The sequence below is a fragment of the Pezoporus occidentalis genome, unplaced genomic scaffold (genome assembly GCF_034315485.1).
Source record: "Pezoporus occidentalis ecotype Australia unplaced genomic scaffold, CSIRO_AGI_Poc_V1 ctg20, whole genome shotgun sequence".
In the NCBI taxonomy this organism is placed as follows: domain Eukaryota; kingdom Metazoa; phylum Chordata; class Aves; order Psittaciformes; family Psittacidae; genus Pezoporus; species Pezoporus occidentalis.
This window is the reverse complement of record NW_026913856.1, coordinates 7,063,379-7,086,552: the sequence shown is the minus strand read 5'-3', so window position 1 is coordinate 7,086,552 and position 23,174 is coordinate 7,063,379. Positions and strand designations below refer to the sequence as shown.

Sequence of the window (23,174 nt, the reverse complement as noted above, 5' to 3'; positions counted from 1 at the left end):
TTAACATTTGACACCGGTTTCATCTGAAGCATCTGCATCCTTTAATAACATCATTGGTAAGGTCTGATTTTCTGAGAGTATGTGTTGAATTTACGCTTCTATATTTATCAAATCCCACACTGTAGCTTCAAGTGTCCTTGCAGATTACCACAATTACTAAAAGATAAAGACTATCATGGTTACACACCATAGGCTCATCAACTTCCCAATTTATCTCACAGAACTAGGATCTTCCTTTACCAACAGTAACACACCACGATTTCAAAATGAGGAACACACCCTCTTTTTAGACAGAAACTGATGTTGAACAAATGATCTCTGAAAGGATGAAACAAAGTTTTGCACAGACAATAGTCACACCTCAATCTTTCAACTCTCAGCTTGGTCTAGTTACAGTACTGCCCTTGAAATGATTCAGCTAAGGTGTTTCTAACCACATTTAACAAAATTATTGATCATCAGCCTAAGCATAACACAACCACAGCATACAACTTCTATCTGGATTATAAGTATGTCTAGTATAAAACACTAGCATCATTTTATAGCCTCAGCGGCCGATAGAATCCTTCCTATTGTGCAACCACAGGTGGGGAATTTCTAATCCCCCCTTACCTGCCCTCAAACTCCCCAGCAGCTGAAAGCCTTCTCCTGTGCCTGCATGAACTGGGAGCCATTGCTACACTGCAGTATAGCAGCTCCCCAGGTAACAGATGAACTACATCTGTTCTACATCTGAACTACATCTACTACTACTGTTTCTACAGTGGGAGAGAAAACATTGAGTATAGTGAAGTTTTATTATGCTATTCTGAATATTCATTATAATGGTGTAATAAATACCAAAGGCTTCTCCACTGAAGTCTTCAGTTCTCTAAAGCTACAGATACTTACATACTGTCTTCTCAAAGCCCTGCACACAGCAGTGCATTGCACATGCCAAGAAAAATATTACTGAAATTCCATTATTAAAAAGTGCATAAAAAAATTGTAAAACCATTTTATGAGCCATAATACATCTTAATACATGAACTTTTCAGGTCAAAAATGAGAATCAGTGGGTCAGAAACAGGCTCCAAGCTGTTAAGAACCTGCCATCCGTATTAATATTGAACACATTCAATATAATGTTATAGTTAGAGCTAAAAAAGTTACTCAAACGGCTGACTGAAGACTTTCTATGGTAAGACTTGCAATTCTTTGTTTTCTTCCAATTCCAAAGGCTTAAAGAGAAATACCAAGTTTAAGGAAGAAAAAAAAGATATATATAAAGTAGTGCACCTATTGGTCCCCCATGTATCTGGTTAATCAACAGCACCTTTGCGAAGCAGAGATTTCTGAGTTGACCTGTTTTGTACAATTGGGTCATCTGAGCCAAGTCAGGCAGCAGGTTATCTGATAGAACATGTATTAAGAATGCCATGTATGAAGAGACATTTTAGACAGCTTTTAGCTTTAACTAGTCCCTTGCCTCAGTCCAGCCTTCAGACTAAAGGTAAGGGATTTCAGAGGGAGACCAGCATCAACAGATGCTTGGACTCCCCAGAACTGGCACTGTACGCAACAGAATGTATGTCAAACACCACTGCAGCATTATAATCTCAGTCTTGCCCTTCTTGAATTTCACCCTATTTTTTTCAGACCACTTTTCTCTGAAATATCTGCACAGTGCAAAACTAATAAGCATAATTTTTATTTCATCATCTAGATAATTAAAACTTTGAACTGAACCAGATCAAGGACAAACTTAAGGAACATCATTCAACACAGTTTTTTATTTTGATAGCTAGCCAGTAAGTGGTACACTTGAGACAGCTGCAAAATGAAGTAAGACTGGTTGTAATGCTGTAGGTTTGTGTTTTCTCAACATGCTTTATGAGAACAGCTTTACAGAAGTCAAAGTATGACATTTTCATCTTCCACAATGTAAGCATTAGCATAGCTGAGGTAGGACACTTAAGGTGACACTAAATAGGATGCAAATGTCACACTCCTTATACTGTATTTAAAAGTGGGAAAACAGCAAAATAGACAGAAGAACCATTTATTACCTGAAGATCTATTCAGCATTACTTCCCACCCACCAGAGAAGATACAAAGCTAACCCTACTTCCCTAAAGCCAGGTAGAAGCTGTGTTTTTCTTCCTGAACTTTCCCACTCCATTCCCTTCATGCACCTTCATTGTTCAGCAGTATATTACACTAATTATACTTGGAAATTAAGTTACAGGAAACTAAGTCACATTGACAATGGTCGTCAGATTTGTAAAATGTGACAAAAGGATTTCCCCTTGTGCAGTTGGAAGTGTTTGTTTCCTTTATGTTGAGGGGGGAGGACGGAAGCATAGCTGAAATGTTCAGAGCAAAAACACAAAACTTGACCTAGCAAAAAAATTATTTTCCAAGTCTGGAGATTAGGACAATGCCTTAATATTCCTCCCTACACAGGAAAATGGTTTTGTCATCCTCTACCAAGAACTACAAATAAAATTCTACAATACCGTCTGTAGCATGTTATGAACTCAAACACACATAGACAAGTGTTTCCACTCCGTGGTTCTCACTGCCATTGTAATTAGTTCATTATTGATCCATTTCTTAGACTCCATATACAGCCTTCCTTGTAAGCACAGCTTTGATGATCAGCAGTGCTCCATCCTTTAAAAAACAGTAAGAATCTCTGTGCTTCCAAAGGTTCACAAGACTTAGAAGCCCACCCACCTTACCAACAACAAGAACACTACTGAAAAAGTTCTCTATATGCAACTCAAAGCTGAGGTACCAGTACAACTCACTTTCCACATCCTATCACTACAGTGTCAGCTATTCCAGCTCAGCAAGCTGACAAGCAGAAGGTAGAATAATTAATTTCTTATTTGTGAGAAAAATGATTTAGCATCTACATATAGAGAAAGCAGATTCCTGTTCAGTATCTTCAGTTAATTAGCAAGCTAAAAGAATGGTAAAGAAGTAATTGCAGTGTTCTATTTCAAATACACACAAAGAGATGGAGCTTTAATGTATAATTTATAAAAGAAGGTTAAAGTAGATCTTACCTCAACAGAGCATCGTGGAGTCACAAAGAACTGATTAAATTCATCAGGGCTGAACTCCCCAAAAATGTACTAAAAATAAAAGAGAAGAATCTTCGTTACAAGAGGCTTTAGATGCAATACAACTAATAAATTCATTATTAATTCTATTAATGTACTAGCATTCCAAAAGACCTGTGTGTTGGGAGCCAGAAACTCATCTGTTTGCACCCCAGCTCTCATCTTTCCCAAGTCTTTAGCAAAGTACTTCAGGCTCTAAAACTGCATACAGTAAATTTTCCTTCAAATTCCCACTAGAGCTAAACACAGCACTAATTGCACTAATTGCAGTTCATCCTGTGACCAGTCTTAAACCAATATATATATAGTCCATGTAAACCCCAGGCATACACTGGTATACCCTGCAAAACAACACAGATATTTATCCTTCATGAAAGAAAAAACAAACAAACAAACAAGAATTAATTTTCCAGAGTTCTGCTAAACTATTGAGTTACACAAGATTAATGCTACCACTTACCTAATGGCACAAGCACATAACTGAAACTGCCTAGGTGTATCAAAAAAAAATACATGAGATCTAAACACCAGTTTTGGTACAGCTGCTCTTACTATTCTGTTACCCCTGTGCCTCAAATGTTGCATAACAAACCTAAGATTAAATGCCTTTTCCCAACATTATCTTCCTGCACGCTTCTAGATATCTTGCATCTATATTTCTATGAAAAAAAGAAACAGGTACCTAACAAGACCACAGAAAAAAACCCACAACCAACCAAATAAAAAACCCAAATCACCACCAAGATGAGAGTTTATATTTAGTTTACAGAAAACACAACATTCCAAATAAGAAGTCCTCAACATGCTGGCATTTCATAGCACCTGTAAGTGCCTAAAACTTCCAACCCAGTTGTAATTCACTGAACAGCATCTGAATAGCCAGGACAGCAAAGGGATACTGGGACAGAAAAGTTGAAAGGAGCTGAATAAACTGACTAAATAGACAAAGAGGACTGGAAAATACCAGTAATAACACATTCTTAGCATGTGGAAAGATACTCACATTAAGAGTCACAAGAATTATGGATATGGATAAAACCAGGTCAGTTTGGTCCAGTACATTACAGTTTACCACTCTCATTGTTCTTCAGCAGACTCTGACAATCATTTCAGACAATTCTTTACTATCCTCCATCCTTCCATCAGAAAATCTCTCAGCAGTGTCAAGTCTTGCTCATGGTAAATCCTCGACTTGGTTGTTTTCAGACTTTAGGCGGTTTATTCCAGTAAAACTAACGTACTTGCTGTTTGCATGACTCACAGCCATCTACATTTACAAACTTCAAAGCTTAAGTTAAAGCTAAGTTCCACAGCAATTATAAAATTAAGTTTTCTTACACTAAAATTTACACATATATCACTTTTAGGTGCTGAAAGAGTTTAATCTTCAGTGGTTTTAAACAAATATTACCTGGTTTAGTCAATAAAGAATTCTAAAAGTCAAAATAAACTGGAACATCCATGATACAAACGTTTGAGTCACTCTGACGCTACCAAAGTGCTATACCCAAAGCGAACATGATCCCTAAAGTGTACCTGACTGAACGGCTCCACAGTTCCTGGCACAGGACTTAAACTTGGCTTATGCTCTCAATATAACCAAGTCATTTTTATTCAGTAACTTAAGAGCTGGAATTTATGATATTACAAAAACATGCCTACGAAAAATACTTGGTGAATCATAACTGAATTATGTTTATAGGAAGTATTTTTGATGCAGTCATGCAGCATAACAAATTATAATCTCAACTACAGACTACCAAAAGTTACATGAATTCAACCCTAATTCCTCTATATAATAATACAGTCTCTTCATTTATCAGTGTTTTTAACGGAGGTATCACAGGCCTGGTACTTCTTCCTGAGCAAAAGAAAGTGCTTCTTTTCTAATTAATGAGCACAAAACAAGTTAAACAAAGTGATCATTGATAGTATCTTAATGGAACTGTTTTACTATATAATGATGTATTCACGTAAGAAAATGTATCTATGCAACTGTTTATTCACGATTTAAAACAGGACTTGAAAAATTTACCAGCATCTAACCCAAAACCCAATTCTAGTCAGACTGTATCACAAAAAAGATGCCATCTATTTGGGCCTGAGGAAACCAGAATTTGATAAGGCTTTATTTAACAATGCCTTATACCTACAAACACAAAGTAAATCAGTTAAAAGACCCCTACATAATAAACTGAGAAAAATATTGTTTCAAGATATACTTATTAGGCCACAAGACTGATGGTCTTTCCCAACTTAACTGGCCTTTCTGTCCTCTACCTTTCAAGGCAGCCTCATCTCCCAGTAAATTGATTTCTGGAAGCACAACGGAATTATTTACCCTTTTTAAGGCACAACTTAAATGAAAAAGGAGATATCCCCCTGAGATGAAAAAGGAGATACCCCCCTGAGGGGGAAACAGCATTGCATATTAAGCAGCTTGAAATACAGCCATAGGTCCTGCCTGTCCCCATCCACACTATGTACCACTGAATCTGTGTGCCTGGCACTATATAAATTAACTGTATGCAAGAAAATACCTGTGTTAGCTATGAAATGGCTTCAGAAAGACATCACTGTAGTACTTTCTTTGAGCCGCTGTTTCAAATTTAAAAGGTTTATCTGTAACTGAAATACAGCAAGCATTTTCAAGCAAGAGAGCGCTAGGATTTTATAAAAGCAATACACCCTAACAAGAAATAATCTCATTATCAGTGTGAGCTTTTGGGATCCTAGCCTGTACACTCCAAACCATTCCACGTCATTTCAAAAGCCTCATGGTACCATTCTTTTTCTGATATTTTCCAACTGACAAAATCTAATACTTGAACAATCAAACACAGTTTACTTAAATTATTTACACAATTCCTACACAAGTCAGGATTAATTTAGCCCACACTTCCTAAATCACATTGAAAACATACAGCAGAGATGCACTAGCACGTATGAACTTTGTCAAAGCCATTTCAGACTATTTCAGTTCCAATTTCAATGTTTTTAGGCATGCATGTGTGTAAGAAACAAATATACCCATTAGGACTAGATCAAATTGATTCCTTTAAATGTCAAACTCTCATCTGCCCTACACTGTATCAATCTCTAAAGCTGGGTGTAGGTCACAGTACTTCAAGGTCCTGATCACAGGCAACAGAGTGGGACTTCACCACACAAATTCTGAGGAAAAAGTGGGTTTCGGATACAGACTGCTTATGGTCAGCCCCAAAGCAGGCAAGAGCTTGTGATGTGCTCAGAGCTAAGCTGCTCATCACACTGACCATTCCCGACCTGCCAGTGCAGCATCAGCCTTTCACTTTACCGTAACCACAACTGTGCAGTTACCTGAGCCAAAGAGGAGCAAAATCAACTGCGATAATGCATAGAAGCAGGCAGCTCAACTGCCCCAGTTGGCAAAATCCACGCCTGTTACCATCAACATTGCACTAACCGAAGCACATACAACAAACAAAGCCCAAATATTAAGGAAAAGTTATCAGTGAAAAATTGAAGCTTAATTACTCTGAGCTCTACACAAATTTCATTTTAAGGAAAAAAAAAAAAAAAAACAAACCAAAAATCAAGCTTTCTCCAAGAAAAAATACTGTTTACCATTCAATTACTTATTTCAAAAATTAATTTTTATTTATATCCTCGGATAAAAAAGCATCTGCTCAAAAAGCATGCTAAATGGTAGGCAACGGTGTACATGGTAACTCACAAGGTAGAGCAGGAATGATGCCTGGAAGAGAGTCCAGCCTCACACCGACACTGGATTTGGAAGGAAACTTTCCCCCAGTATTCTTCTGGGGTTTTTGACCATTTCCAATTGTAACATTACCCCTAGATTTACTTTTAAGATACATAATCCTTAAGAGGCTTCATTCAGAGTCAGAGCTGATCTCTCCTTCCCAAACTATCTCAGCAACCTACGTAGCTTCCTCTTCAGGCTCCTTGGGAGGAATCCTCACACTTTTTTGGGAGCACATATTTCACACTGCATTTCTCCCACTACTTTTGAGATTATTTTACTCTGCAGAGCAACCATTACCCTTGCATTAAGTGTATTCACGGATCTTTTAAGATACGTCACTCTGGGGAGCTTGATTTCTGCCGCAGATTAAGAGCAATGCCAAAACAGTATCATCTAAATTTCAACCATCTTTGATTTGCAGCTGTGTAAGAAAAAGAGATAGAAAATAATAGTCTCCTCTAGGGGAAGGCATAGGCAAAGTGCTGGTTCCTGCCTTGGGCCACAACAACCCCATGCAATGCTCCAGGCTTGGGGAAGAGTTGCTGGAAAGCTGCTCACAGAAAAGGACCTGGGGGTGCTGACTGACAGAGCTGAACATAAGTCAGCTTGTGCCAAGGCAGGCAAGAATGTCAGCAGCATCCTGACCTGTATCAGAAATAGCACAGCCAGCAGGACCAGGGCAGTGATTATCCCCCCCCTGTAACAAGGCACTGGTGAGGCCGTACCTTTCTTGAGCAGCAACAAAGCTGGCGCAGGGCCTGGAGCACAAGTGTGATGAGGAACAGCTGAGGGACCGGGCCAGGGAGGAGGGTTAGGCTGGAGAAGAGAAGGCTCAGCGGGGACCTTATTGCTCTCTACAACTGCCTGAAGTGAGGCTGTAGTGAGATGGGGTTGGTCTGTTCTCTCAAGTAACATGTTGACAGGATAAGAGGTAACGACCTCAACCTGCTCCAGGGAAGGTTTAGACTGGATGTTAGGCATGATTTCTTCACAGAGAAGGGGTCAGGCGCTGCAGCAGACTGCCTAGGGCAGTGGTGGAGTCACCGTCCCTGGATATGCTCTCAAACCATGTGGAAGTCCTCAGTGACATGGTTTAGTGGTGTCCTTGGCAGTCCCCAGGCAATGGTTGCACTTGAAGTTCTTAAAGGCCTTTTCCAACCCAGCTGATTCCACAATTCTAGTAACTCTGATTACCGTAATTGACTAAGTGGCACCTCAATTATGCACACAAAAGCAGCAGCAACAGAACTAATTCCAAGAAAGGAGGGGAAAAATGTGTTCTTTGAAGACCCCAAAGAATTAAAATGCCTGACTGCAAGCTCTCCCCATGTCATGCTAATGTTACCCCACTGCCTGTAATGTAATCTCCACCGGTATTCCAGTCTGGCAACACAAATAGTCTCCTGGAGGAATACAAGTAGGAGGAGGAGTACAGGTTACACAGCTGCTTGTCCTAGAAAAATGAGTAGAAATAGCACTGCTGATGTACCCTCATCTTAGCATCACCTGTGCTAGAAGAAAGCTAGGAAAATGAAGTGTCAACTTCTGCTTTCAAGAAGCATTAATGTGACTTTCATCTAATAACCAACAGCTTCAGATCTTCAGTCAAATTAGTTTATGCCACAAATGCTCTCATTTCAACTGCTTTTGCACAAACGACTTAAAAATATATTTTTACTTACTGGTGACAAGGAATAATTCAACTGTATCTAAGCAGAAGACCTAACAAGTCAAAACGAGGTTCATATATAAACTGAAATTATGAAACAGCTTATAAGTATACCATAAGCTGTACAATCTTGCTCACTGAGCTGCTACTCCTATAAAAAGTACTTACTCTTATAGCTATCGGGATAGGCTGGAGTAGAGGAAGACATTCGGTCTGTTTTCTGGCAAAAAAAAAGAGGGCACAAGACTGCACCTGGATTTTATTAGCAGAGGAAACACTATTACATTAGTCATCCCAGCAGCAAATAAGGTGCTTCTCCCTCACCCATTACTTCTTCCCCATTTTCTCAAGGTTTGTCAATGTGGAAAGTGTAGGGAAAGACAACCTTCTTTAAGGTTCTGCTTCCTTTTGAGCTGAAACATATCCAGACTTAGTACACAGATGATTACTTAATTTGATACAATAAGGTTTTCTGAATTTCCAAATCCTTTGAAACTTATTGCTAAACTGTTTATGAAAACACAAACAAAATCTTGAGACTGAAGAACATGGTTTTTTTGGTTGTTTGGGTTTTTCTGAATTCGCAAGCAACAGCTCATAACCAGGAGTTATGAAGACCACTGGCCGTATGTTTATAGTTGTATCACAGCCTAAACAGTAGTATTTTAGGCAAAATAGTTGCCTAAAACCCAGAGAAATTTCCATGTTGATACATTCTCTCAATGGAAAAGTAAAATCCATTTTTACAGATAAAATGGTATAGGATCTGTACTTTTGAGGTGGAGCGGTTGCATATTAAAGCTTTTAACAACTGAAAACACAATAAAATATGACAAAACTCTTAGTACAGCTTGCAGTCCTTTATCACTAGCCTGCCATTTAAAACTAGAACATTAACCAATCTACGCAGTGCCCGAAGAAAGATCAGAGCTAGGTAAATGTAGGTCAACTAAGCCCATGAGTCAGTGCAACTCTGCCTGCCTACCATTTAAGCAATCAAAGGCTCAAAAATACAATGCTTGACTACCTTCCATCCTTTCTTGGGTGTTAATACAGAATTCTTACAGCTGAAAGGTGGCAGGCATTTTCCAGACACTTCACATGAATTAATCTGAGAGGAATTTATTCCATTATGAAAAAAACAGAATAAGCATTCTCAAAAGTTCACTTTCTGATCAGAAGAAAAACCAGATCACTGGCTAGTGTGAAAGCACAATTTGGTGACATTTCAGCTGGGGCCACGGCGTTACTGGGAAGGCAGGTTTAATGAACAAATGGCTCTGCAGCCTGACAGTCTCACAGGCGCACAACGTGGATCAGAACAGTTTGTCTTGAAGACTACAATTCAAATAGTCACAAAAGCAGAACATCTTGTGCTCTTTCACTATTTTCTGCTTTTATCACTTACATATTTCAATTAAGAGCAACAAACCTAACAATAACCATACAGAAACCTGCCAGGAGCCAATTCCCTACAAAACAAATTCTGTTTATGTACTCTCTTCATCCTGTTACCAAAAATTAGGTGCTTGTTGGCATGCTTCTATTTCAAACAAACAGCAGCTGCCACAAAGTGCAACCAAGGAAGCTGTATGTAAAGCAAGGACTGTATTTTTAGAGAGAAGAATAAAAAATTACCCATCATCTTACATTTCTGAATCTTACATTTATTATGTTCCCCAACTACAGAGAGGCTCTGCTGTCTTCTGGTCTCCAAAGCAAGACTGTCCCACCAAAAAACAACTCTGTTGTTTAACATTTAAAGCTTTCCACAACTGGTATTTTTCTTCTGCTCTACAAAACAAATGAAAACAAAGCAAGCCCAAAACAGTCACCATTTCATTATGTAAATAATACTACGATAGAGAGGGCAACACACATGTATCACTTACATATGATCACAAAGCAATGGCCCAGATGCCAGAAGATTGTATCTGCATTTTATATAACTTTTAATTTGCATCCTATGAAACAGAATCAGGTATTCTTGATAAGAAAACACCTTATTTGAGCCTTCCACTGGACCTCAAGGTAAGAACGTATGTTCACATGGTATACAAGAGCTGTAATGAAGAGCACTCATTCTGGGACTACAGCAAGAGTACCTGTGAAATGCACTCAAGACAGCAAACTAGAAGGAAGATAACTGAATTAGCATTGCTGATTACATCAAATTTTAGCTCTCTGGAGAGCAAAAGATAGAATTCTTGACACCTTTACACCAGCAGCTCCACCACTACAAGCCCACAGAACATCTGTCAGTGATTCAGAGAAATAACATTTTCCACTCTGTTTTCTTGCAATGTGAAATCAAAAGAGAAGCCAAACAAAAATACTTTCCTATTAAATTCTTCAAGTAAGCACTCCTTGCAAATATCAAAAGTAAGTACTTCCAAAATGGGTAAATAGATCCTTCCTCAGTTTTTTATCCAAGTACAGCCGTTGGGGTAAAACACATACTGCTAAGCCTCTACCTTCACACCCTAGAAGTTTGGAAACACCAGCTTCAAGCTGGTTACTCATAATTCAGCAAACACATTTACTTCAAGCTCTGCGAGCTCAGCTTGAACTTGTTACTGAGTCTAACACATAATTTGTAAACTCTTCCTATAATGAAGAACAAAAATAATTAAGACCTGAATTACTCTGATTTACTACAGCATGATAAGCACTGAGAAGTTGGAACATGAAGTTACTCAAGAACACAGCCAGTTTAACTGCTATTTTATTATAGGTGGGGCAGGTAAAACAATCTCTCAGTAATTTTATCTAATACTTCCCAGCAGAAAAACCTTGGTGTTAGCCTTTGTTTTTTTTCTGTGCCAGACTAAAATCATTAGGGCTGCAATCTTCTGTGCCAGATACCTACAGCACAGCAAACTTCTAAGAACACAGTATTAAAATCAGTTCTGCAACTGGAGAATACCGCTTTGGCCACATTAAATAGCAAATTGTCTTTGAACACCTCACAGCAGTCCACCCAAACTCCAGACATGCTCTATAAATCAGTGTTTTTATGAGGTTTGTGAAATCTTTATTTAGCAGGGATTCCAGCAATTAACATTTGGAAGGACTGTTTTCAATGAGCTACTCTCCAACTCTCTAGGTGGAAAAACACCACATGGACTATCTTTCCTGCCATCCACATAAACTGTAGTATCAAGGAGCCTACATTCCTACCCTGGTAAAGCAGGATGCTCCGGACTACCAGAACAAAGACAGGCTTTCCCCTTAATGGCTCCCAGTTAGCAAGCTTCAGAGGCATTAGGCAGTGCCCTGGCAGAAGGACGCCTTCCTTCTGTGCTTGCTATACCTGAATTTACCTCATAGGCTACTTCTATCCTCCATGACTTTAAAAAGTAAAACTATCAGTATACATTCATACAAGTATCTAGACTTGTATGAAATAATTCAGAAGAGAAGTAGAGCTCTAGGAAGAAAAAGCACAACTCACCTTTAAGAAATTAAACAAGTCTGAATATAAGAGCAATTTTAAGTAGTTCAAGAAGGAGATCGTAATTGGCTTGATGATGCCAAAGATGAGGAGCAAGAGAAAGATGAAAAGATGATACAGGATCTGAAGTTACTGGTAGAGACAGCTCAGGAGGGAAAAAAGAAATGGAAAGAACTGGTCTGTGCCTACCACACCACTCTCCTCTCTAAAAGTTGAATTATCACCCAAAATTCTGGAGTCACAGAATACTGCTACATTGTCAGAAGCCTCTTTAATTCAGCTACAGCAGTATGTATCTCAGCTTTGTTAACAGTACTCCTTCTCTTGCGAACTGCTCCACATGCTTGAGTAGTGAATGCTCTTTCTGTGTAGGTAAAGGTGCTAACCTTGTAGATACAGAAGGTGAGTTTCAGGACAGCACCCTATTAAGGAAACTACATGAGAAGTTATGTTTTTCAAATCAAATAACCAAAAGCAAAGCTGCACAAAACTTCATACTGCTTCTATCTTCATTTGATTGCCACTAGTTTGTGTGCATTCAATATTTTCTTTGCTCATTTCCACTTCTCGCATCTTCACAGAGGACTAATGCCTCACAGGATTAATGCAGACCCATTCCCAGAGGACAATTCCACCCTGGGCAGTAAGGTCACTACTGTTCTTCCCATTTGTCAAGGAAGCTGAAAAACACACTGGAATATGAAGGGGGGGGGGGGGGGGGGGGAGTGGGTAGCCTATAAATAACAGTAGCTAGAAGCTGTGGAAAACTAAAAGCTATCCCTAAGAGCACCGCGGCTAGGTGTGTCAGCCACACAATGCTTTTCACAAGCAATTACTCAGGGCAGGATTTAAAGTGACTAAGATTAGGTGAGGTAAAACTTAGCTATCTGGACTCCATCCCTGACAGGGAATACAGATTAGCACACTCAAGAAGGCAGCTGAGCCCACCTACCCAGGATTTATTATGTCTCTTCTGAAGGCCTAACTTCGTATCTCAACCCTGAATTTCAGAAACGCTGAATGCTTATGAACCACAGCTGAGTGAGATTTAACTTATAAAGTTTAATATTAATCTAAATGCAGTGCAAAGTCCTATTAGAATCACTCTGGCCACCAAGAGAGGGTAAAAAGAAGACAATGCAAAAGCTAGAGGGGTAGCCACCCTAGCAAGGCACTACACATTTAAGGGAAAACACTGGCTGATCATTAAAAACAAGCACCACCTGCTCCTTTCACAAAGGCCACACAGACTTTACTTGGCTTTTTGATGAATTGGATTTGCATTCCAGCCTCCTGTGCTGCCCCAGTTTAAATAGCAAGGAGATTATACTCTGAGAGAAAATGATCCAGACGATTTTTTTTACATATTTTTCTTCACTGGGGGAAGGAGGTGAGGAACCAGCACAAAGCAAAAGATGGAAGCAGCCAGGAGCAAGAAAGTATAAGACTTTCGCCTTTCAAAGTCGTGACCTGCCAAAAATAGGTTATAATCTCATAGAGAAACAGCCAAAAATAAACCAGAGAATTTGTGAAAAACACAATGATTGGTAAATGACTCCAGGGGATCACAGAAACGAAACACAACTACCACCACATAATAAAGTCTTCCATATTTTAAGCATTGTGACTGCTGAAGTTTGAGAGTAATTCTATGGAGGTTCCTCCTCTATCTTCTCTCTGCAGGAACTCGAGCCCCTTCCATTACTTCACCACATGACACGCATGCTGCATGTCCCCTGGGCAGAGAATACCATCTACATTGGTTTGATCCTCTGTATATACACAGCCATCTATCTCCTCTACCAGCCTTATGTGTGGCAAGTGGCAGGTGGGAACCTGAGAGGATCTGGCACTACCCATGAGAGCCACTTTGTATTTTGAAGTGGCATGAAAGTTAAAATGAAAACTGGGACACCACACATATGCCACCTCCTCCTGAGGTAGGTTTACAGCTTAAGTATCTGCAACACAATTTTATGTATTTATGTTAAAATGAATGCATGTATTAACACACTGCTGCAACTAAAACACTGACAGTAAGCATGTAAAGCACCTGCATTTTGAAAAGGCAGCATTAAAATGGATTTGAATACATTAGGACACTTTGGTAACAACAGTAGGACACTTTGGTAACAACACTGACCTTTATTTTTTAGGTAGATCATTTCAAAAGAGTAACTCCGATAGCGGTGCTACTTCATGTCTTTCCTTACATGAGATCTGATAGCAGTCAGATTTCTCTTGCACATTATGAAAGAACAGAACACAAAACACAGCACTCAAGATCCTTCCCAACACATTCACGATATTGAAGATACTGAAATCCTCTTGCTTACTGAGGGCAGAAAAGGGACTAAACCAGAGTATACTCTGACACACTATTACTGATAAAGCCCACAACACTGTGAGATCAGAGTATGCATCTGATGGCCTCTACCCAGGTAGGAGCTGCAGCCACCACTTCTTTGGCCTGCACATCCAGCTATCTACAAATGGGAATGCCAATACATGGCAGGGGAGACAAACATGACACAGCACTGGCTTTACTCACTGCAAGGGCAGAGACAGAAGCAGCTGCTGTCTGCAGTGTCCCTGCTCACACCCCTTATGTTCATGAGCATGTCTGCAATGCCAGCAGCTTCTTCTGTCCTCTCCCTTCTCCATCTATGGTTCAAAGGTGTAAGAGCATTTTAGGGGTCCCCATGTGAATACTCGCAAACTGCCATCTAATCTGCAACGCTGACAAGGCCCAGGGCTGAGCAACAGCGGTAAGGCCACGCATCATACTTCAGCACGCGTATCTGGAATTTATAATACTTTCCACTTTGACACACCACCAATGTAGGCAGCCTTTGAAAGAAAATGTTTTCTTGTGGCTGTGCAATGCCTCTTTTGGTCCCAAATCCAATGAAAAACTCTTGCAAATCATAAAAACATTTGGTAAACACAATCAGTCGCTCAAGCTACTATTCAAAGTGGCTGTTTTGCAAATAGAGCATAAAATACAAACTAAACTAAGTTTCAAATCAGCGATGTCTGCCATTATCAAATACTGCAACCTCTGGCTACTCAGTAAACACACTAGATGTGCTGGACACTTGGTGTTGACTTTCAAAGATAATAACCAGTTGCTCGTTAATTAGAAGCACTTTTTTTTTTTAACCCGTCATAAAATAAACAAATTTGAAGCACAAACATCTATACAAAATTTGTTATGCACCCAAAGGGCCGTAAAATCCCTTGGCTCTTAGCTAAGCCCTAAGATTTTTGACTAGAAAAACACTTTGATGAATTCAAACTATAAAGTCATACTACCATAAAAACACTGCACATGCACATATACCATGTAGCTTCAGCACACACTCAAGCACTACCTCTGCGAATGCGGGATCCCTCTGGGCCACTGCAACTCCTGCCTATGGTACACACCATTAACAGCAGCAGTACAAAACAAAGGAAAAAAAAATGTGCACAACTGCCCTAAAGCATCATTCCAGGGGTGAACACTAATGAAAACTCAGGGAAATCTCTATTTTAAAGATGCAATTACATCAAAGCAGAAAACCATAATGGCCTTTATGTGACAATCATTAGTACCAAGTAACATACAAGTCCATTACCTTTATCCTCCCCAGCTAAGGAAACTCTGAGTCTTTGGCAACATCTAAAACACAGCACGCCGGCATCTGGTATTTACAGCCAGTCTGACTGGCAGCAACAAGAGTGACCACCCCAATTCAGTGTTGTATTTGAACAAAGGCAAAGTTCAAAAGACTGAGAAGTCAAACCTGTTGACAAGAGCAAAAGCAACAGCTTTACTCTTGCACTGAAAGCTGATTACTCCTCTTTCATACTTTACCATTCTGCTGCACTTACACTTTCTGTTCCTTTCATGGCTATCAAGAATGAGACACATGAAAGCACTGCAAGCACGTTAACAACATAAACCCTTTTTTGGCCGTCTTAAATTTTGTTAGGAAGCTTTTGCTATCTGCGATTCACGGAAGCTTGAAATTCTTGTTAAAAGTGGCAATAGCCGAATGGTCACAGCCTTTAGCTGACAAGAAGAAAATGTGTATTGGGAACGCCCTAAATAAATTTTGACTTTTTTCCAACTTTGTATCAATTATCTACAGCGCTCCCCGGGAATTTTCAAACAGTGGCAGCTTTGATTTTGTATACCAAAGGCAGGAGAAGAACAGCAAGTGAGGTTTGCCATGCCTTACTGACATTAAAGCACTGTTTCTTACTCTCTAGTAACAGCTAGTTATTATTTGAGACCATCTGACTTAATGGATAGGCTGACCTAGACTGGAATTCAGGATAACTTAATTCTCCTTCAGCCATAACTTGTGCCGACAGTGATCCCTCTCTGCTTTATTTCCCCTCTCCTTTTGTCATACCTAATCATATTTAAAATGACAAGACCATCCCATTTTATGTACATGTACAGCATCACTTTTAACCAAATACCTTTCTCAGTAGCATGGTCCAAAAAAACATTATTTGCATGTGATTAATCTAATTGCCTGTTGCTACCATTGAACTAGCAACTGAACTTTTTCCACTTCCCTTTCCACCCATCCTAATGCCTACAGCAAGAATCACAGGGATTATCAGAATCTTGCCTCTATCTTCCTTTTTCCTGTCAGAGTCATTTCTTTAACTCCCACCTTGTCAAGATTAGCTCTGAATTCATCTCCCTCTTTACAATTTACACTCAGCCTGTTCAAACGAGAGGTATGTGCAACAGAACTTTGCTACACCAGAAAACCAGGAGTGAGAACACCTGTGGTTTGATACCACGTACAGCATCTGAAGCCTTCATATGTTCACACAATGAAGTCAGCTCATCTAAAGTCACTCTAGTCACCTGATACCTGGGGTAATCCCACCTGCGTTCTAGGGGTTTTCAATGCTTATAATAGGTGACTCTCAACCAACTTATGTCTATTTTAGCAATAGAAGCTAAAGAGCAAATTATATACATGTTCCCACTGAGACAGGCATGTGCATACGGCAAAGATGTTAAGTACTCATGAATACACAAACATTACCTTGACACTCTGAGAATTACTATTGGTAACATGTTTTTACACTACCTAGAGGAATCATACTCCAACAAGACAGATTATTTTCACAACAAAAGCCTTCGCTTCTCTACTTCAATGATATACAATTTTCCATATTATAAGTGACACTGGTAAATACACTGCCAGCATGCAACACTCATGGGGAAAAATGAGGCAGGAAACCTGTGAATCACTACAGCAGGCTCTAAATACACGAGAAAAACATGCCTGCTGCACTGAGGGAATACAGCTATTTCTACTGTTTAGTTCAAATGAAACAAAAATAAATCTTTCATACACAGAATTCTCTGAAGAAAACCTACTTTCTCACATTATTTGTTTGGGGTCTTTTTAATGCATTTTTTCACACAGTCTTTACAGATATGTTCTTCTTTACAGTTTCTTACAGATAGGGCATTTTCTCTTCCACCTCAAAGCTCATCCCCAGTTGGGTTGTTTACCCAAAGTAAAAAAGTTGCAGAAACCTTAAGTGATTTTCCTGTTTGAGTTCACCTTACATTCAGTGGAAGCTGATCCATATCCCTTTCTTTTCTACTGTAATTCCAACGCAAATATCTTACAATGCTTCTTTTAGAACTTCCATACATGATATGAATCCACATACAATTGTATTAGCAGAAAAATTCCCAAAAGCACTCTTGCAAATTTCCTCCAGTTTGTATGGCACTAGCATTTGTGACTATCATGGTATCTCAAGAAGGCCATTAGTTTTATGTTAAACACATGCTTTTCCTTAAACCTCGCACAAACACTTTGTTACAGCTGCTGTGATTTAAGCTATCTCCTGCCTAACTGTACATGAAGGAAAACAGGCCTTGTAGCACGCCCCAGAAAATCAACAAATCTTATGCTGTCAATCCAGGAGGAAAAGTTCTTAAGTCTATTTAAAATATCAAGAACATCTGCAATTAAATTAGGTATTAGGGAGTCAAGTACAAAATGAAAAAACTAATGTACTTCAAAGTTTTACTCTATTAGAGCATTAATGAATACATTAACATGAGCACTAATGTAACAAAATCCTTTAAAGTGTTTAAAAAATAATCACCATGGCACCATTACTGGCAATACTTAAAACATAGTCTTAAATGCATATGTTACGGTTTCACGAAATAAAGATAGGGTTTAGAATCCCAGTATTAGACTATTCCATTATGGACTGTTTGCATATACACACACACGTACACACACACACACACACACACACACAGTTTTTCACCATTAAGCATAACTCTTTGTTCCATAATCCCCAGTTGTATGTTTAATCATCACACATAAAACACTTCCATCAAAAAGGAAAACTGCAGTTCTAGCATGTTTAATTCTTTGGAAATGAACATCTACATTGCTGAAATGGCATTAGAGTGACAAATGACTATAATCCAATGGCCCAAGGCCAGCAACTTCTATTACAACAAGATTTTGCTGTTTTGTACGACACAGCATGTTGTGTGTGTGTCACTAAACAGAAATGAGACTGCTTAGTTTACCTATAAACAAAACCCCACTTAACTTTACAAGTATTTTAACAGCTACATATACGGAAAAAGCAGTGTGTCTAAGCAACTGCCTAGAGAAACTGGATTTATTAATAGGTAAATGGCTGGATCTATTCTAAGAAGGCCCCAAATCAGTGCTATAGTCTAGAATGCGCAGAATAAATAGCAGTGATTCACAAAACCTGTAGAGTTTATTCTAGTATTTGCATGCTGCCATATAGTTCCAAATTTAAGTTCTATGCCAGTTTTCTCAGACTTGCTTTTTTTAAACCAACCCACATTCACCCACTGTGCTCTGCATGGATCCACCATTCACATTTTAGAAAGGCAAACGGTATCTTCTGGCTACCTAAACTCACAGCTTCTGCTGCAGTATGAATTCCTGAGACCACAGAAGCTTACAACTACTCACTCCACTGGCAGAAGTTTTAGCAAAAGAACAAACCCTTTTCGCTCAGAAGGCCCTTCTGAGCAATGAAAGCAGGACTCAAAAACGAAGGGAGGCAAATCCAGCTTCTTCACCCCTTTAAAACACAGTACAGTAACTGACCAGGACAGGGTAGAAGCAGCAGCTATGACAACACGATGTACTCTAACACCTCCATCCAAACCCACTGTTGCCAGCCCCTACCCACAGCCACCTTTCATTTCATTGTTCGGGTTGTCCTCCCGAGTTATCAGCGTGTTTCACAAACTTGACAGACAAAATCTACACTGCCCTCTCTCCAAACACTTCTTTCTGCCTGTAAGGACCCTGTCAAGTTATACACATCTGCACAGATGCAAGCAAGCTAGCACTCACACAGCAAGAAACTCATGCAGCTGCAGAGCAACCCTGGTTTTCTTAAGAGTATTTTCGAGACAGATCGATTTCCTGATGAAGGTCACCCACAAACATCAGGCAATACACTGCAAAGACAGCACAGAAGAAATGCCTACAGACTGCAGCCTTTTTTTTTTTCCTCCTTCCAGAAACAGTGCTGGCTTAAGGGAACATCAAACTACACCCTGCCAGGGAGCAACACTCCAAGTGGCCATAAAAGAGGCAGTTTGCAGTGCAGTATTTCAGGGAGTCAGATTGCATGTCATGTTCTGAGTTCCAGTTATTCTGGTTGGCAGGCCAGACACAGGCTTGGGTGAGGATGAGTAGCAGCCTATGAGCTTGTTCAGCTTTTCCTGAACTCAAAACTCAACCAGTTTTTACTTCAGCTGGGTCTAGGGACAATATGATACATTTAAAATGGCACTGAGCTAATATGACACCACAGTAATGGTGAAAGAACAAAACAAGCATAAATGATTCATTCTGCTATGGTATCCTTTCTTCTGTTTAACTTGTTTTCACAAGATTTATAAATTATGAGTTTGTATTAATTCTTTCTATGAAAAAGAATAGGAAAAGTGGCTAGAACAACTGTTTATACAGTGTCTACAGAGCATTACTCTTTCCAAACAGGGAAATAGTTTTTTAAATGTCTTAAAAAAATAAATAAATTAATTTAGATGACCTTGATGACAAATGGTTTCAGCTATACCCTGTGCTACATCAGTTCAACATCTGTAGCATCATGCAAAGCCTGTAGTGATACAGCAAGTTTACTTTTAGCTCGTACTAATAAAAAACCTTACAGATTTTGAATATACTCAGAACACACCTAGAAAACTGACAGCAATACTTAAGTATCTCATTAAATTATTATGAAATAATGACATGCAATAGAGAGGTACAAATGACCAGCAATGTCTAACCTGTGTTTCCATATACTCATGCTTGCTGACTACCCGGCTGTCCAAAATTAATGTCCCTTTGAAAATAAACGATACGGTTGCGTTTCATGATTTATTTGTTAGAACGTGTAAAGTGCCTAACGAAGTATTTCTGCTCACTACTACATGAACCCATTAACTGGCAGAAATTTGACTACCCATTTTAGCTATTAAAAGAACACGATTTTCTTGAAGACTTCTTTTTGCCTCATGTGACAAAAAAAAATTTATGTCTCAATTACGGTACGCTCAAATTACAGTCACAAGGGAAAAGTGAGCACTTTTGCCTCAGACTCTGCATTATGACACAAACATAATCACCAAATGATGTTATTTATGTTTTCAGAACAGAATTTTATCAAAGTATATCTACCGATCTGCAACACTACCATCCTGCAATAAAAAGCTGCATCTTCAGGCATGCGAGAATCCAAAATATTAACTTACTTCAGCATTATAGCATTAAACTGCTCTAGAATATACAGTCATATAAATCCCAGACAGCATTTAAATAAACTGATTTATTAATGTAAAAATAAAACAAAACACAAGGATAGGCTGCATTTAATGGCACAAACAAGCATTAACTGAAAGATATCCTACAGATTTGCTTCCAAATGATACATGAACTGAAGGAGCAACCCTCACGAGACCTAAATATATCCCTTTACCTATAGGGATTGAGTTAAAATAGTCTATGTGAAAGTTAGTACTAACATGACTTTACAGTCTAAGTTTTAATTACAGCTGTGTATTGCTTCACCATGAACTAAATCATCAGCTGAACTTCCTTGTGTTTCAAGGTACACCAACTTAATTAAAGTACAGACACAAAAATGTCTTTAATTTTTCTAAATCCAGAAAAAACAGCTGTAGTGTAAAACCCAGTGTTATCCAACCGACCACATGCACTTCTGCCTAGTGCTGAGAGTACTGAGGGGGAGGGCAAGGAGTAAAACAGCTTCGGAGACAGACACTGAATTCTTTCGATATATGAGCATTCAAACTAGCATTCATTAGAAAAAGGTGTCCAAAACGAACTGCAGTTTCTCAACAGTAAAATAAAAATCGAACGATACTAAACTTAAGAACACTTTAAAATTTTAAAGAAACTCCAGAAACTGCAACTGTCCTCAGAACACTCACATTAAGAAAATAATGTCCCTCTTTTTTCCAAACATAAATAAATCAAGCTGGACAAGAAATGTTATTATAGTTTTCACCAGTCAGGCTTTTGTTTATGGAAAAATCACTGTCAGGACCACTAGTGTATGTATCTCAACTGCCATTAACAAAAGCAGAACTCAGAATTAAAGCGTAATTTCGTTTCAAACACTTAAACTACATAAAAGGTATTTTCTACCACAAAAGACACGTTTTCTTAATAAAATCATCTTTAGCATGAACAAAGCTTTCTAAACTTCATTATTTGCTAAAACCAAAGTTGTGCGAAGTCTTGCAAACACACACCACAGTGCACCACATGCACAGCCCGATATTTTTGCTTTAAAGCTTTTGGGAACCGAAATCCTACAGGAAAGAAACAGTGAAATTACCCCACTCGATCACTTGCTCTAAGCAGACACGAGGTTACACCAGGAATCGAACTTTCAACTTCCACTGAAAAACTACCACAACCGCAGCTTTTCTTCTACTCCGCGCACACATCTTTTGGCTGCTTTAGTTAGTGGGAGACGAGGAAAGTGGACACGCACCTCCATGCACAGCGATCCTGCAACACTCAGCCTTTTGCAGCCCAATGCATTGAGATTTACTGAGTGTTTGGGCGGAGGGTGGGGGGAATTAGCCTACAAATCTCCATATCCCCTTCTCATTATATACTCGTTTCTATCTCTTCCCCTGCTCCAAAAAGGAATACGCACAAACTATCGCCTTTTTCCCCCCACATCCCCTCTCTGCGCTGGCTCAGACAGAAAAGGGCACAGCACCGGCTTCACCTCGCGAAAGCTCCGCATGCCGCCTCCGCCCCTTCCCTCCGCCGAGGCGCAGTGACACCGGCCCGGCGAAGGAGCGATCCCCAGCTCGCTGGTTCCCTCCGCGGGGCCGGCGGAGCGGGATGCCGCCGTCCCGGCGGGCAGTGAGGCGGCTCCACCGCCCTCAGGAGATTCAATGAAGCTGCAGAATCACCCTAGGCCTAGTCCCGGCCACCACGCTCCCCCCCACTCGGCGAGCCGCGACACGGGGCCCGGCAGCCGCTGGCGGCCCCTCACGAACCCCCGCGACACCCGGAGACGGCAGCGGGGGCACAGGCCATACCTGCGCGCCGTTGACCGCCATGGCACCCCTTGTCCGTGGGGAGCTCGGCGTCTGCCGTGCGCTTCACGCTGCTGCCCCCGCCGCCGCCATTTTCTCTCCTGCACGCACCAGCCGGGCGGGCAGGCGGTGCGCACTGCGCCTGCGCACGGATAACGAGGGGCGTGGCGGGCGAGCCTCTGCGCCTGTGTGCGGGGCGGGCGGCGGGGGCTGCGCAGGCGCGGTGGCGGCCAGGGCGGCTCTGAGGTAGGGGTGCGGCGGCGGGGAGCGGGTCCGTCTCTCCGAGGGGCCGCCCAGAGGCGGGAGGATGGGCGAGGCGGTGCCAAACCGCTTGGGTTTCAGCCCCCGGGCACTGGCTGGGGAGGGGGAGCTGCTGTGAGGGGCGCCCAGGCTGAGGGAAGCCGCTGGCGGGAGCCTGGCCCCACATCGCCGTTGGCTTCGGCCGGCCCTGTGCTGCTGCAGTGAGGAGGAGCGGTGCAGGAGAAACGCAGCGGAAAACTGCACGGAGCCAGGCTGCCCCAGAGGAGTTAACGCAGGGTTCACCTCATGAGGTTGTTAAC

The 23,174-nt window shown here is 40.4% G+C and overlaps 1 protein-coding gene across 2 annotated transcripts in view; it reads right to left on the bottom strand.

Moving 5' to 3' along the window:
- Positions 1–22,777, bottom strand: part of USP10 (ubiquitin specific peptidase 10) — a 51,283-nt gene extending 28,506 nt beyond the window's left edge. For both annotated transcript variants that reach the window (XM_062618345.1, XM_062618346.1), the window contains exons 1-2: positions 22,618–22,777; positions 3,054–3,122 (exon numbers count right to left, since the gene is read on the bottom strand). In XM_062618345.1, coding sequence (XP_062474329.1) covers positions 3,054–3,122; positions 22,618–22,638 — 90 coding nt within the window. In that variant the 5' untranslated portion in view covers positions 22,639–22,777. The remainder of the gene's footprint in view (positions 1–3,053; positions 3,123–22,617) is intronic.
- Between the last annotated feature and the right edge of the window lie 397 nt (positions 22,778–23,174).